The 14,309-nt window shown below is 38.1% G+C and overlaps 1 protein-coding gene across 2 annotated transcripts in view; it reads left to right on the top strand.

Annotated features, from left to right (window-relative positions):
• Positions 1–10,475, top strand: part of TSPAN12 (tetraspanin 12) — a 45,703-nt gene extending 35,228 nt beyond the window's left edge. For both annotated transcript variants that reach the window (XM_088523885.1, XM_088523874.1), the window contains 2 exons: positions 2,549–2,692; positions 10,130–10,475. In XM_088523885.1, coding sequence (XP_088380011.1) covers positions 2,549–2,692; positions 10,130–10,435 — 450 coding nt within the window. In that variant the 3' untranslated portion in view covers positions 10,436–10,475. The remainder of the gene's footprint in view (positions 1–2,548; positions 2,693–10,129) is intronic.
• Positions 10,476–14,309: the final 3,834 nt, after the last annotated feature.

Here is a 14,309-nt window from a genome sequence, read left to right as displayed (position 1 = left end):
TACCATTTTATTTTCCTTTGCCGGTGATGATAGGACACCAACAGTCTATATTATTGCATTAAGAATATCATGTATAGAATTAAAAATTGTGGATAAAATGAACATTTTTGTATGCTATTTTAGTATTAAACTGTGCTCTCATTCCTGTATGCTTTGTTAGTTTCCTGTAGCAGAGCTGCCATATCTAAGATATGGTGCTATGCCCAAGTGAATGGGAAAGGAAGCTTCGAAGAAGATGCCGAAACAGGCTTTTTGGCTGTGGCTTCAGAAAGTAATCAGGGAATGTTATTTCCTTTGACCAGGGAAAAGAATAAACCAAAAAGCTGACTTATGTATTCACAGCTTTGCCCTGTGGCCTGCTGAAATTCGGAACTGTTTTTAAAGAATGAAGTACTATGTTACAAAAACATGAAATTGCCCAAGGTAAAACCCATTAACTCCAAATATAACTCACGTGCAGGAAGAGAACTCTCTAAATGCCTGTCATTGTGCTGTGCTTGTTGAAATGTTGAAAACTATCATTGTTGCACAGATTTCCTGTTTATTTAAACATTTCCTGGCGACACTTGGTTAGTCTGTATTTATATTAAAACCTTGAAAGAAAGAGTGAGGACCTCATGAGCTGAAACCTTTTATTTTCCCTGACTCTTTAAGTGCTATGCGAAACCCAGTAATTCTTCATATTTGGAAGGTCTATGTCTGTTCTCTACCTGAGGTAATATAATCAAGTGGTCTTGATTTTCTTGGCTAGAGCTGCCCTTGTATCTTGGTTTAAATATAGGTTGATTAAAAACTTGCCTTTTATGCTTCTGGTTATTGTAATGACATATTAATGGCTTGATAAATCAGACTGGGACACTGCTCCTGAGACAGATCTGGATTTGAAGTGCGTGTTAATAACAAAACTTGAACTACTTTGCTAAAGAAACCACTGGCCAAAGAAACCACTGCCCATCCCTTCTAGGACAGGGTGGGGGAAAGTACTTGCGTACGTTAAATTTCTTATGTTCCATTGATGAGCAGAGGAATGATTTTTGGGAAAGTATGAATTTAATTGGGCAGGCTGTTTTACCAGCCTTTGTCATTTTTATTTTGTCTACTTATAACTCAAATACTGGACCTGTGATCCTGACATATATTTTTAATATCCAGCCTACCTGGAAATGTCTCACACCGCACCCCACCACACACACACGCACACACTCAGTTGCCCTCCTGCTTGTCTAATATCGAAATTATGACTACGCAAATAAAGGTAGGAGGTGCTAATTGAAATCATGAAGGAAAAAAATGGAAAAAATCAGTAATTAAAAAAAATGAGGTTGTCTTTAATGAAGTTGTCTTTACAGTTATAATGGGGAATAAAAGCTTGATATTCCTGTATTGTAACTTGATGAGAATTTGGACTCTATAAAGAACAAAACAAAAAACAAACAAACAAAAAAAACAGAGATACATTTGACCCATGGCAAAAATTAAAAGAAGGAAGAGGTGAGATTTGTAAGAGGAGTGGCAGTGTGAGACCTGGTGTGTGCAGACCTGGTGTTTGAGCAGGGATGTGTTGGGCTGTGCCAGGGACGTGGGCAGGTGAGGCACACACTGTGAAGTGCACAGGTCAGGGGAACCAGGGGATGAGTTATGAACCCCGAGGCTGATACCAGGGGACGTTTGGACAGGCAACACTGCTTTGTTCCTGCAGGAAGACCTTTTTTTCAGACGTATTGCCTCCCTATCCCTTTCAGGAAAAAAATCTGGCATAGCTGCTTGAGCTCTCTCTGGTGTGGATGCAGCTAGGAATATGATAGGGTGGTCATTTGGCTTTAAATCTCTTGGTGTGCTTTTCAGGAATGAAGACAGGTTGTTACTCTTGGTGGGTTTTATAGCCAATTATGGCTCATCTGCTTTGCAGCTAGTGTTCCTATATTTATGATTGATTCTGTTGTAACATTTATTGTACTGTGATACTCTCTTCCAGTTTTCTATTTTTTTTTTCTTTTCAGGATTTATGACTTCTGTTCTTTTTTGCTCACTATTTTTTTCCCTCCCTTTCGTCTCCCTGCGTCTCTGTTGTATTCTTGTTCTCATTTATTTCTCTTTAATACATTTGTTCATAGTCTATTTCAGCCTTGCAGGAATACTCCTTTCTAAGACCTTAATCTTCTCTTGACAGTTGCTGAAGCCAAGTATGTAGCTTTTTGTTGTTGTCTTTTCACATTAGATTAGCATGCATCCCTTGAAATAATGGTGCAGGATTATAGGATAGGAGAATTTCTGTGGATTGTAATATAAGGGAGTAGTAGAGATCCAAAGGATAGAGTAATATTGACTTCTGATGTGTGCGTTGGATCCTGTGTTCCTTATGTCTTCATTCTTTTCTTCAGTCACTTCTTATGTCCAGGCACAGCTGAACAATGTGTGGAAGTTCTAATGGGCGTTTTTGGTCCTCTTTGAATATTCTGGAAATTTTTAATGAAAACCTATTCTGTTTTGACCTTCTCTTATGAAGAAATGGCATTATTGTTGATCCTGGCTAATCCTTCCTTTGCAGTTTAAATGTTGTGGGGTGGTATACTTCACAGACTGGCTGGAAATGACAGAGATGGATTGGCCTCCTGACTCCTGTTGTGTCAGGGAGTTTCCAGGATGTTCGAAGCAAGCTCATCAAGAGGATCTCAGTGACCTTTATCAGGAGGTAAGAAGAAAAGCATGGGTATTTCTGAAGGCTTTGTGCAGTGTTCTGGAGACAGTTATGTTCAAAACTCATCATTTACTAATAAAGACCTTCAGAGATAGCCCCTCTGAAGTACACCCTGTGCACCCTGTTCCCAACTAGAAAATCATCTGGAGGTGCACGTTGAAAATTAGGAGAGTGTGTATTGAGAAAGATACTCTGATTCTCAGATCTCTTGATGCATTTTTTTTTTCTGAAGGGCTGCAGTAAATCAAAGATGAGAGAGGATATTTAATGCTTGCAATTGCAAATGTGAAAATCGAGCTGTTTCCAGTTCTCATGTAACTAAACTGAAGCCAGAAGTCTGGTATCATCTCAAGGGTTAAGAATTTGGTGACCTCTTCGTTACTTGACTAGTGGTGTGGTCTTGCCAGTATTAAAGTGGCCACATTCCCTCAATATTCAGGTCAGAATAGGAAGATGCATGATTCGTTTGTACGTTGCCCAGTCTCACACTTACCAAACTAGGAGCAATTCTGCTGTCCTTTGCTAATGAGGGCTACAGAGAGAAAGGAACCCTCTTGTTAACAGGGTTTTGTGAGGAGGCAGGTGTTCCAGTTACCGCACCATGAGCACGCTTAGAAGCTCTGGGGGAAAATGTTCTTTCTCTCTTATTACGTTATCAAACTTAACTTCAAAAAGCCTTAAAACCAAGAGAGGACCTATTTGAATCCTAAGCAGCTAAGGAGATAGCTATAGCAAATCACTGTTGTTTGTAGGGTGAAAACTAAAAGCAAGAAAATGTGTTCTCTACTAAAACCCTTAACCATTGCTGTGAAAACTTTGTCTAAAGTCTGCTTTGCACACTATTTTACGCCCATTATGATTGTTTTGATGCTGACAGACATCTGAAGACTTTTAATTGTGCATGTAGTATCAGAATGACCAACGGTCAAAATAACCACAATGTCTGGAAAAGGGTAGGAATGTATTATAGAACTTCCCAGGATGATGTCTTGGCCTTGGTCCTTTTTGCAGATCCGGGAACTCCTGAACAAGAGCTAATGTTTTGGGTTTTCTCTTAGGGAAAAAAAAATCTGGTTATTTTTGGAACTTTTTGGTTTCTTTCTAGTATCTAGTAGATCTTGCATCATGAAATTCTATAGCTCAGCTACATAGTGTGTGAAGTGACCGCGTGGTTGATGGATCCAGTGTGGTAGAATTGGGAAAAGAGTATTCCCCTAGTTAAAAACAAACAAACAGTTCAGTGTAGTTCAAATTATGTTTTTGTTCTTAAGCATGCTGGATGAATGTGATATATTGTGATCGGAATAACAGGAATATCAACTGTTTTTCAAGGAATAACAGGAATAACAACTCTTTTCCAAGGAATAACGGCATTTAGAGTATTTGAAACTTCTTGTGAATCTTAGGAGTTTTGCTAAATTCTGCTATGTTTCTAGATCAGAAAATGTATGGGATATTCAAAAATAGTTTTGTAACGTGGTGGTGTATGTTAGAGTGGCTTTTAAGAGTTACTGTTCTACTGTATTTATCTCTGAGAAAAGGTTAAAACTGCAAATAAACATAAAAAGCAAACTCTCTACAACATTTTGTGTGTTCTTTGGTATTAGAAGTTCTGATGAGGCTCGTGTGCAAAAGTTTTAACAGTGAATTAAGTCCATGTTTTGTCACGGTGCTGAACTTGCATACAAGTGGTAACAGCTGGATCAGTCAAGCTGAAAATACGTTCTCAAATATGAGGAAAAAACACAGGTAAATTAGTTTCCTTAAATAATCAGAAATGCTAAGAATTCTGGAATTCTGAAAACTACAGCTTTACAGAATGCTGTGTAAGAGAGATTAACCATGTAAATGCGAATCTCATCATGCACATGCACCTGCCCCCTCAGATGTAATTGCTACCCAAAGCAGTGCTTTTCAGCTGGTGAAGAAGAGAACATGTAGCCTGAGGCTCATGTGGTTTTCTCATCACAAATGATAGACCTAAATAGATCCCCTGTTGTGGGGCTGAATTTTTAGCAGGACGGAAAAGTCAAACAGCCTTAGAAATTTAGAGCAAGGTAGGGGGAAAAAAAAAAAAAAAAAAAAAAAAAGTTCCTGAATCTGGGAAAGTAAAATTACTGCTAGAAGAGCCTCAGTGGAATGAATGGAAGCAATGATTTATGCACTGTAGTAGAATGGCCCTGAAATCAAGAGATGTGTCAGTCCCACTTTTGTTTTTTCTGTTGTACTGGCAACTTCAGAGCTACTTGGGAGACTGTTCCAACCATGTCTTGTTTGTCATCTTACAGAAGATGTGACTGAAGAATTCACTGTTCTTGCTATTAAAAATTCCTGAAAATGTTTGTGTACTTATGTACTCCTAGAGGCGGGGGGGGAAGGATTCCATTCCTTTTACCACAGACTAGTACTAAAGCAATAGTTTCAAATGTTATGCTACCTCTCTTTTCCTGAGCCTGTGATTTTCAGAGATCACTTTTCTGAGCCTCCTAAGTGTTTGCCTGTAGGCTGCTTGTAAGTATATTTTATTTTAGTAGCTGGCCCTGTAGTTCAATATGCAGAAGTGATGTCATTGACACAGAGTAATCTGCCAGATAGAGTAGAAATGATTTGATCTGGTATGGACTTGCAGGCATCCATCCTCAGCTAGAGAGGACGGAGCTGCCAAAAGGCAGGTGCCTCAGCAGGCCAGGCTGTGGTAGGGAGTCATAAAGACCATTGCACAAGTTGTTTTCTTTCAGTCAGATAACTGGAGAACTTCTCTCACGTGATGGCAAGGCATGCAGCACTGGTTATACCACAGAGAAGTGTCATCTCTGAATGGTACAGCCAGACCACTCACTCCTAGCACCTGCCAGGCATTGGCATCTATTTGAAGAAAGTACTCTACCCTACAATATTATATATATATATATATATATGTATATATATATTTATATGTATGTATATATTTTGTGATGCCATGCCAGTGATCCCATGAACCACCCTCCAGCTCTGCCTTAGAGACTGCAGAGCAAATTTATGGAAACTAAAGAAGGTCGTCATCTGCCCTAAGTATCTCTCCTGCTTATACGAGGAGATGAGAGTACATAAGCCATCCTCACTCAATAGAAACCTAATAACCTAATTTTTACCTCAGTAAGTGCATACTTGGGGAGCAATATTTATCAGGTCACGCCGCTGGCATGACTTGATCTTGAGAAAACTACAGATAAATATCTCTTCTTTCTGCTAACCCTTTATTCCATAGCCATATGCCAGGAAAGCAGATCTCTACCCACTTCATGTTTGCGATTCCATTGGCTTCTACTTGGAGAAAACTGATAGCCGAAGATGATGATTTAGTAAAGCAAAAAACTGTACAATTACTCACTTGATAGGAAAGCTGCCTGTGTATTTTTCCTCAAAGATACCTGGAGAGTAATCTGAAGTTCTTCCTCCACCATGCCCCAGAACATGTTAAAATGATTCAGCTCCTAGTAATTTTTTTCGTTGTTGTTGTTTAGTGCAGAATCAGTTCCAAAGAGGAACTGTTTCACCAGCCACAAAAATACCGTGTTGGTTTCTGTGAGGTATGAACAATATTCATTTGGCAGTTTCTTTTTTTTCCTATGGTGCTTGCGTGCAAGTTTGTTTTACAAGCTTGTACAGTATGCTTGCTGTAGAATTTATGAATACCACACTAAACAAACTTGCAAGACTAGTCTGTCTGACTTTAGCTTTGGAGAAAAAAAATAAGAAAAGCTTCTTTAGAAAATGTTTCAAAACAAGCACACATAGTCTGTCACTGTCTGGTTCAAGTGGAGTCTAGAGATTAGTCTTGCTAGGCTAAAGTTGGCTTATGTAAATTCCTCGCAAGTCCTCTCTAGTACTTAAAAAAAATTCTTTCCAGTACTTCAGAAAACTGAAATTTGGTTTGTTGGCTGAGATTGACACAGTTGATTTGTTGCAGGTTTGCAGTAATTTTCCATTGGAATCTCTGAGCTTTCATTATTCTAAGTCATAATTGTCTATAGATACTATTTTTGTTGTAAGAGGAATGGCTTATTTATAGGTCTGTCTCAGACTATCATTTGAAAGGAATCTTGTTGTACTAGCTGGATTTTGAAAGCTTTTTTAAAATAAATTAATCTTTGTGGACTGCTTTTATTTGCACTTCATAAAATACATTAGCTTTCGAAAGATAGTGGTCACAAGACATGTATAAGATGCCAGTGTGACATAGGAGGTCTGAGCACAAGGGCATTTCTACCAGTATTAAAATTAGGACTTGTAGACTAATTAAAAAAATGGTAGGAGTTGCCATCTTTAGAAAAATCAGAATTGAATTTTACATATCCTTTTCTATTGTTTTCTAATATATTTTTGACTATACATAAGGAGCAGATCTGTTGATGGTGTTAAAGCTTTTAGTGCCTTATATAAGATATGATGCTACAAGAGTGTATATTTATACACTCTTTAATTGCAGGCTACCAACTAGCAGAAATAAAATGTATGAATGTGAAAATAACAGAAATGGTTGGCTATTTCTCATTTTTGAAGTTGATTTTGAATGTGCATTAGAGCAGAATTGTAAGAACATCATTAAGTGGAGGGAGGCAGTCTATACAGATCAGGCGTAATTTGTCTTAGTTATGTGTCTGTACTACAGGAAGTGTAGGCATTAATGTTATAGATGTCTGTTAATGGATGTTTCCTCTAGGCAACAGATGGAACTAAATTTGAATACTGCTGAGATTGAGCTTTTCTAAATTGTGACCAGCAGGTACCTTAATCCCTTAGAATTATCAAAAGTATTAAAAAGCATATGATTTCTGTATAATTAAAAGCAAGTTTTGAAAGCAATATAATTGCAACAACATCTTTGAGTTCAAGAAAAAAAAAAAGAGATGCCAACAAGATATTTTTTATTCCTCATTAAGTTTAGTTTAGTAGCTTTTGCTACATTGTTTTGGTTTTCTTTCCTGATTTTAAAAGAATCAAAATTTGGATCTTATTCTATGGGTAAACTCTGTTAATATCTAAGGAATCATACACTGGTATGATGAATACTGCGAAGACATTAACTTACACAATCATTATATAGTACATTAATTTCGTTTAGATCCTAAATGAGAATCTGTTGCTTTTAGCGAAAATATTGTGTGCAAGGTAAGAATAAATTGATATATTCTTGATATATTCAGGACTTTCATTTGAAACAGTGTTGAGTATTGCGAATTTTGCTGTGATCAAAATGTGCACTCTGTCATGTCCTGACTTCAGTTTCTGTCACTTTGATCAGCTACTTACTTGTCATAAAAAGGCTACAAGAAATATGTAGTAAGGAAGCATGGAAGTGACATTTGAAAAATAGTGCCCTTCTTGGTGGGTTCCTGATGCCTGAAGCTGAGACTGATGCCTTTTTGTAATCCTTATCATTTTCCTGTCCAGATTATTGCTCGGAATTTTTCATTGGTGTCTGCATGTACCTTTAATTTCTGTCCTGTAAAGTTTAGCATAGGGAATAAGCATTTGTTAAAGGAGCTGGAGGTCCACTTTTCAAAGCTTTATTCTTTTCAAGACTGAAGGATGGCACCTATGAGCAGCAAGCAGTATAGTTGCCTCTGTTGTGCCCCAGTTTGCAGAGCCAGTCTCTTCTCGTGGATCCTTGCTGCTTTACAAGGGCTTAGGAGCTCTCCTGGAGCGCCTTGTGCAGTAACGAGTTGGCCATGTGGGCAAGCTGTGGAGCCATGTGCTGACAGTTCGGAAAGTGCTGAGTACTCGAAGAGCAACCACTCTTTCTAAATTTCCATTTCTAGAAATGCAGCATAATTTATATCCACCAGACCTTTTCCGGCGAGAGTAATTACTTTGGGTTTGCACCTGCACTATGGGTCGGAGAGATGATGTATGTGAGCATCTTCCAAATACAGCGCACAGACTGTAGCCCTTTGGAACAGGGCCCAGCCCCCTGCCTGCGTTTGTGCAGAACGTGGTGCAGGCGCCTAGTTACAGCTGCTCTCACAAGGGTTAGTGGAACAAAATAAGGCAAAAATGCTGTGATGTGATTTTTCAAGCTCAGGTATCTGAACATTCACCACTGGCATAACAGCCAGAGGGAAAACGTGGGGACAGAGCGGAGTGAAACTCGTAGAGGGGCAGGGGGCAGGATTTTTCAATGGGAGATTTTCAAACTACCACGCCTAGAATTTTGGTATTTGTGTCACATCGGAACTGTGACCTCCCTTGTCGTGGAGAGCTTCCACTGCCAGTGGTTCCTTGGTGTCACTGCAGTATCCTGTGATGCTATGTAGGAGGGGCAAAAAGCGTCGAATTCCGTTAAACTAAGTTATTTTTTAAACGGGGACATTTCCTGTAATTTTCCATAATACCGGCTTCCTTGTTGCCTCCCAGTCACAATGACTTGGATTCATTTTTTTCTTTTCTCTGAGCAAATAGCCATAAAACTTTTCAAAGGCATTGAGAAATTACTGTGCAATGGCATTAAATTTCTTAGTGCTGCACAAGATGCAAGATAAAAATGGTTCTTAATACAAAGCTATTGCAAAAAAAAAGAACACAGAGAAATTTCTACATTTAGAGCACAAATGAATTTGGTTAATTTTTAGTGTATAGTGTTGGAATAGTTAGGGGGTGCTTTCAGGGTGTCAATTGTAAATGAATGTGCTTTTCTATTGAGGAAATGCTGCCAGTAAGAGGAATAATGCTACTTTGATACAGTCTTGCTACTTTTTTTTCTTTAGTAAAAATGTTCATATTCTTTGCATCCTGGACATTTGTCAGGAGCCCTTCATTAACAAATATTCCATGCTCACACAGTCTGGGATGTAGGGATTTTTCTACTCCATAGGGACTTTCTGCTGAACTAATAAAACCAGCATATAATGAGTCTAGATAAAACACTAAAAATAAAAGGTGTAAAGAAACATTATGAGGTTATATAGGTCTATAGATCTTTCTTAAAATATTGTTTTATCTTAGGATTGGGGTTTTCTTTTTAGGAAAAAAAAAACACTACACATGAAAATAATCAATAGACCTAAAGGTCTGCAAATTAAGGAAATAAATACAATGATTAAGAGGATTTAAAGCCTTTTAAACTTTGGCTAAATAGTTGAGTTTAAAAGTCAGTGAAGGTGATAAGAACTCATCTGAAAGAATTCTGAAAGATTTTGAATAGAAGGGTGTACCATAGATCTGTTGGATCTTGTTATATGCAGGATTTTTGTAAGTATATAAAAGAATAAAGATTGCATTGAGTTTGAGATGACAGCGATAAAGAAGTAGGCAAAAAAGTTACAAAATATTGTTTGAAGGGGACAAGAGAAATCTTGAGGAGCTGATACTAGCTAGGATGAGCTAAATTTGGGAACTCATCAGGTCAAGTAGTGTTGAGTAAATATTTCTCTTTTCTATTTTGCTTTATAGGGCTGCGGTAAAAAAATGTACACGTTTCTGAGGGGAACGAAGCAATTGCAAGTGCTGCGATTTCTGGGGATCTCCATTGGAGTAACGCAGATTCTGGCCATGATCCTCACTATTACCTTGCTGTGGGCTCTGTACTATGACAGGCGGGATCCGGGGGCCGACCAGATCATGTCCCTGAAGAGCGACACCGCACAGCACCTCTCCTGTCATTCGGTGGAGCTGCTGAAACCAAGCCTGACGCGGATCTTTGAGCATGCGTCCATGGCAAACAGCTTCAATACACACTTCGAAATGGAAGAGCTATAAGTGATGCAGTGGATCAAAGAAGTCACAAAGGGTTTAAATCTCTCTTTCTTTTTTTTTTCTTTCTTTTTTTTTTTTTTTCCTTTTTGGTGGCATTTTTATTCTGTTCCATCAAGCACACTGAGTATACCAGTCTTCCTGTGCTTCAGAAAATGGCTAATGAGAAAAAAGCAGCCAAGAAAGAAAGATGAGCAAAGATGTCTGTTCTCAGTCTCTTTGGACAACCGTGACCAGGGATGGCTGTACATTTTTAGAAGTCATTCATTCCCTGGGCACAGTAGTGTTTAACTTATTTTCGCAAGGTGTGCGATGCACGAAGTAGTATCTGCAGGTAGATGAACAGAACTAATGACATACTCCAAAGTATCACTGAAAAGGAGGAAAGGACTGTGCTTTGGCCAAACTTGGAATCTGACTTCAGCTAAAATAGACTTCGACATTTTTACTAAGCCATTTGGAAAATGTCTTAAAATAATCAGGGATCTACGTGTATATAAATGTGTGTTTTGTGTGTGCATGGATAGCAGAACTGCAATTCAAGTAAATACTTGGATTTAAAAAAATTACAAGATTTGTTTTTAAAAAAAGCAAGATTCTTTTTCTAACAAAATCTTTATCTTAGCTATTGCTGTTAAAGATGTTCTAAAACTTCTATTTTTATCTAACTGTTTAATTTTTAAGTTTAAATTTATTAAACAGATTAAAAACAAAACTGACTCTGGACAATAGACTAATTCTCTGAGTAACTGTAGAAAATTCTTCTTTGAAACAGTGTGTTCTGTGGACTATTCATTATTATTAAAGAAAAAAAAAAGCATTCTTTCCAAACTAGGGATCAGTATAGAGAGTAGCACGTTTTAGTAGATACATCCATTTTTCTATCCAGGTTTCGCCTCAAAATAGAAAAAAAAAAGACTGCAGGAAAAGTGCCTGTTGTTCTGGATGCTATTGCAATAACTGTAAAAGTAGAGGAAGGGAAATTATACTTGGGCTTGTTCTTCAGTAAGAGATCTTCAGTGACTTAAAATGTCACATGGAAACAGCGTTAAGATATATTTATTGAGGTGGAAAAAGTGCATTTTACTGTATTTTTATGAACAAGTTTTTTTCATAGGATTATTTTTACAATGGCCATCCTCCTGAAATATGTATTTGCTCCACTGAGTACAGTAGTTTCTTGCAAAAGGGTTTTTACATAATATTGCATTTTAAAAATACTTTCCACTTGTTTTGGAATTTGTAAAAGGAAAAAAGCAGAAAAGTGTGATTTGGTAGACAATAAAATTACTGTTGTCTTAAATTCCATAATGGCTTTTTTATTGTAAAGATCTGAAATGTGAATGCTTTGGGTGGAAGCAGGGGACTCCTCCTAATGTGAGTTAATTTGACATGTTTTTACCTATTCCACTTAATCTGTCATGGAGAAGTGAACTGTGAATTTCAATTTCTTTTCTATTACTTCTAAGAAAGTTACCAAAGAATCATGAAATTCAGTTCTTCAATTGTGTGGGCTTTTGTTTGTTTCTTTTAGCAGTCTCCATGTGGGTGTAATTATTTCACAGGTACTGTTGCAAGCAAGATTAGCCTTCTGTTTTTGTACTTTTACAAAAAAAAAAGTCCTTTTTTTTCTTCTGGAATTTCCTTCTCAAAAATATATTCTCATGCAGCGTTCAACAGCTCTGTTGTGTCTAGCCTCACTTTACATGTACAGCAGACTTCCATCCTTCCTTCTGTGTAGCCTGGGCAGCATTTCTGCAGCTATGGCAGTGGTCCTAGGTAGAAAAGGTGAGCCTGTAACCAGGAAAGCCTGCATGTATCCCAGCTTTAGAAGCGCTGCTCTGATGCCACACAACAGTTTGAGCCACTTGCTCACAAAAGAGCTTCTTGCTCTTTTCTTGCGGATGCTTCCATTGCGGGTTGTCTTCTGGTTGTGGCACCTGTGGTGGTGGTTTTACAAGTCGGTGTCATGGCTAACTAGATTTCTCTATAAAATTCAGATTTAACACTATAACTAACAGGAGTCATCTGCAAGCCCTAAGCCCATTTGGGGAAAATTCTTTGCTAAACATGCGTGTTCTGTGAATTTATAATCATGACAATTGCACTAATAAGAAATCTTACCTTCAACCCAGATATTTGTACAATGTGCTGTGAAGAGGGCATTCGTAGGGTGGAGCTTCATTGGAGCCATCCTAGGTTTAACAGGTGGGCAGAAGGTGAATATATCTGTGTGGTCCTATGGGGGTTGCCAGATTGGTAAAAATAAAAATCCTTGATTAGAATATAGGCAGTATTTGTTAGGGCACCCTGGAAGAACATAGGCAAGGACAGGCAAGGGTTTCTGCGTGTCTTTGTGAGCTATTCAGTTTTTTCAATAAATAAGCTCATTGGTTCTCGTTGTCTTCAAATGATGAAGGGGATTCATCAGATCACTGCTATATCAGGAGATTCTAAGTCCAGGAGCTGACAAACGCACCATGCTCCCTCCCACACCATGCTGAGAAAGAGTAGAGATTTCAGGTAGTGCTTCTCAAAACATGATTTGGTCGGGGGTCCCTTATGCTAGTATTGTTTTGGCACATTTAATATAGGACACACTTTACAGACCGATGTTTGTGGACCTGCAGGATAGTGAACTTCTGTACTCAGGGTAACCTTATCTGATCATGAGCCAGTCTGCATTCAGATCGAGGTTGGTTTAATTTGGGTTAAAAAACATACATCAGAAATGCTGGAAGATAGTTTCTTTCCTGGTAAAGTTTGCTGGTAGGTATTCTGAGTAGTGAGGATGAGGCTTTTGGGTGTCTCTCCTCTTTTGAGTATCTAAGACCCTTTGTCCATCAAAGTTTCAAATATATAGTATATAGAGTTCAAATATATATAGTTTTGGAACTCCTTCATGCTTTTTATTTAACTGAGCTCAAACTATTTTGTCCTGTTTTTCTAAGGCTTACTCAAAGTCCTCGGTTGACTGACTAAGCTGCAGTAAGTGTATCCTTTTCCTGTAGGACTTTGCGATTCAAGTAGGAGAGTGGCTGCTTGGCAAGGGGAGCATTTAGAGATACTTGCAGCAGCGAAAGCTGCTTCATCCTTTTCTTTCTTTTTTCTGCAAGTCTCACAGGGAGTACCCGGAGGAGAATGATGGTATATTCTTTCTTCAGTGCAGCGGTAATGAAACACATCTTTCTTGTTGTGACAAGCAGCTACGAAGCTGCTTTTTAATGCCTTTCACAGACCTTCACTTAGTGTAGGGGACAGCATCTGTGTTAGATAATGGGTCAACCCCAGCCCTACATCAGGCATTCCCATTCAGCCCAGTAAATCAGGATTGAATCAATGGAACTGTTTCCGTAACAGTGGATCATTAAGTTTGGCATCATGCAGGAATGATTCAGGAGTATAAGGATACTTTTAGAAGATAATCTCTACTATTTTTGGTCCTTGGACAAGGTATCACTTCATCTGCCAGCAAGTCATAAAGCAAAAGTTTCTGAAGGAAGCAGCATTATGTTTTCTCCTCTCTGTAACATAGTTTATTGTGTAAAAGCACCCCATAAATCTAAGAGCATATATAAAGAATAAGTAGTAAAAAAGAGGCCGTTGGTAAGAGTGACTATACAGTTATATTATGATACAGGCTGGGATTTTCAAATAGTTTTTGAAACTTTTACCGCTAGGACATGATGTTTAATTCATGTGAATTGCTATATGGAAATGAGATTTTGTCTAAAACTTTAAGACTCACCCATGATTGACTGCATTTCTTTAAAAAATATTGGAATGTCTTAAATGGCTCGGGATTTTGCGTGCAGCTATTTGCTTTTTTTCAAGGCTGCCCTGCTTTCAATGTTTTCCTGCACATAGGTACATTAATAAT

Source organism: Tinamus guttatus, unplaced genomic scaffold (genome assembly GCF_059628265.1).
Source record: "Tinamus guttatus ecotype Peru unplaced genomic scaffold, ASM5962826v1 Tinamus_guttatus_pri_ptg000018l, whole genome shotgun sequence".
Taxonomy (NCBI): Eukaryota; Metazoa; Chordata; class Aves; order Tinamiformes; family Tinamidae; genus Tinamus; species Tinamus guttatus.
This window is presented reverse-complemented; position numbering and strand designations above follow the sequence as displayed.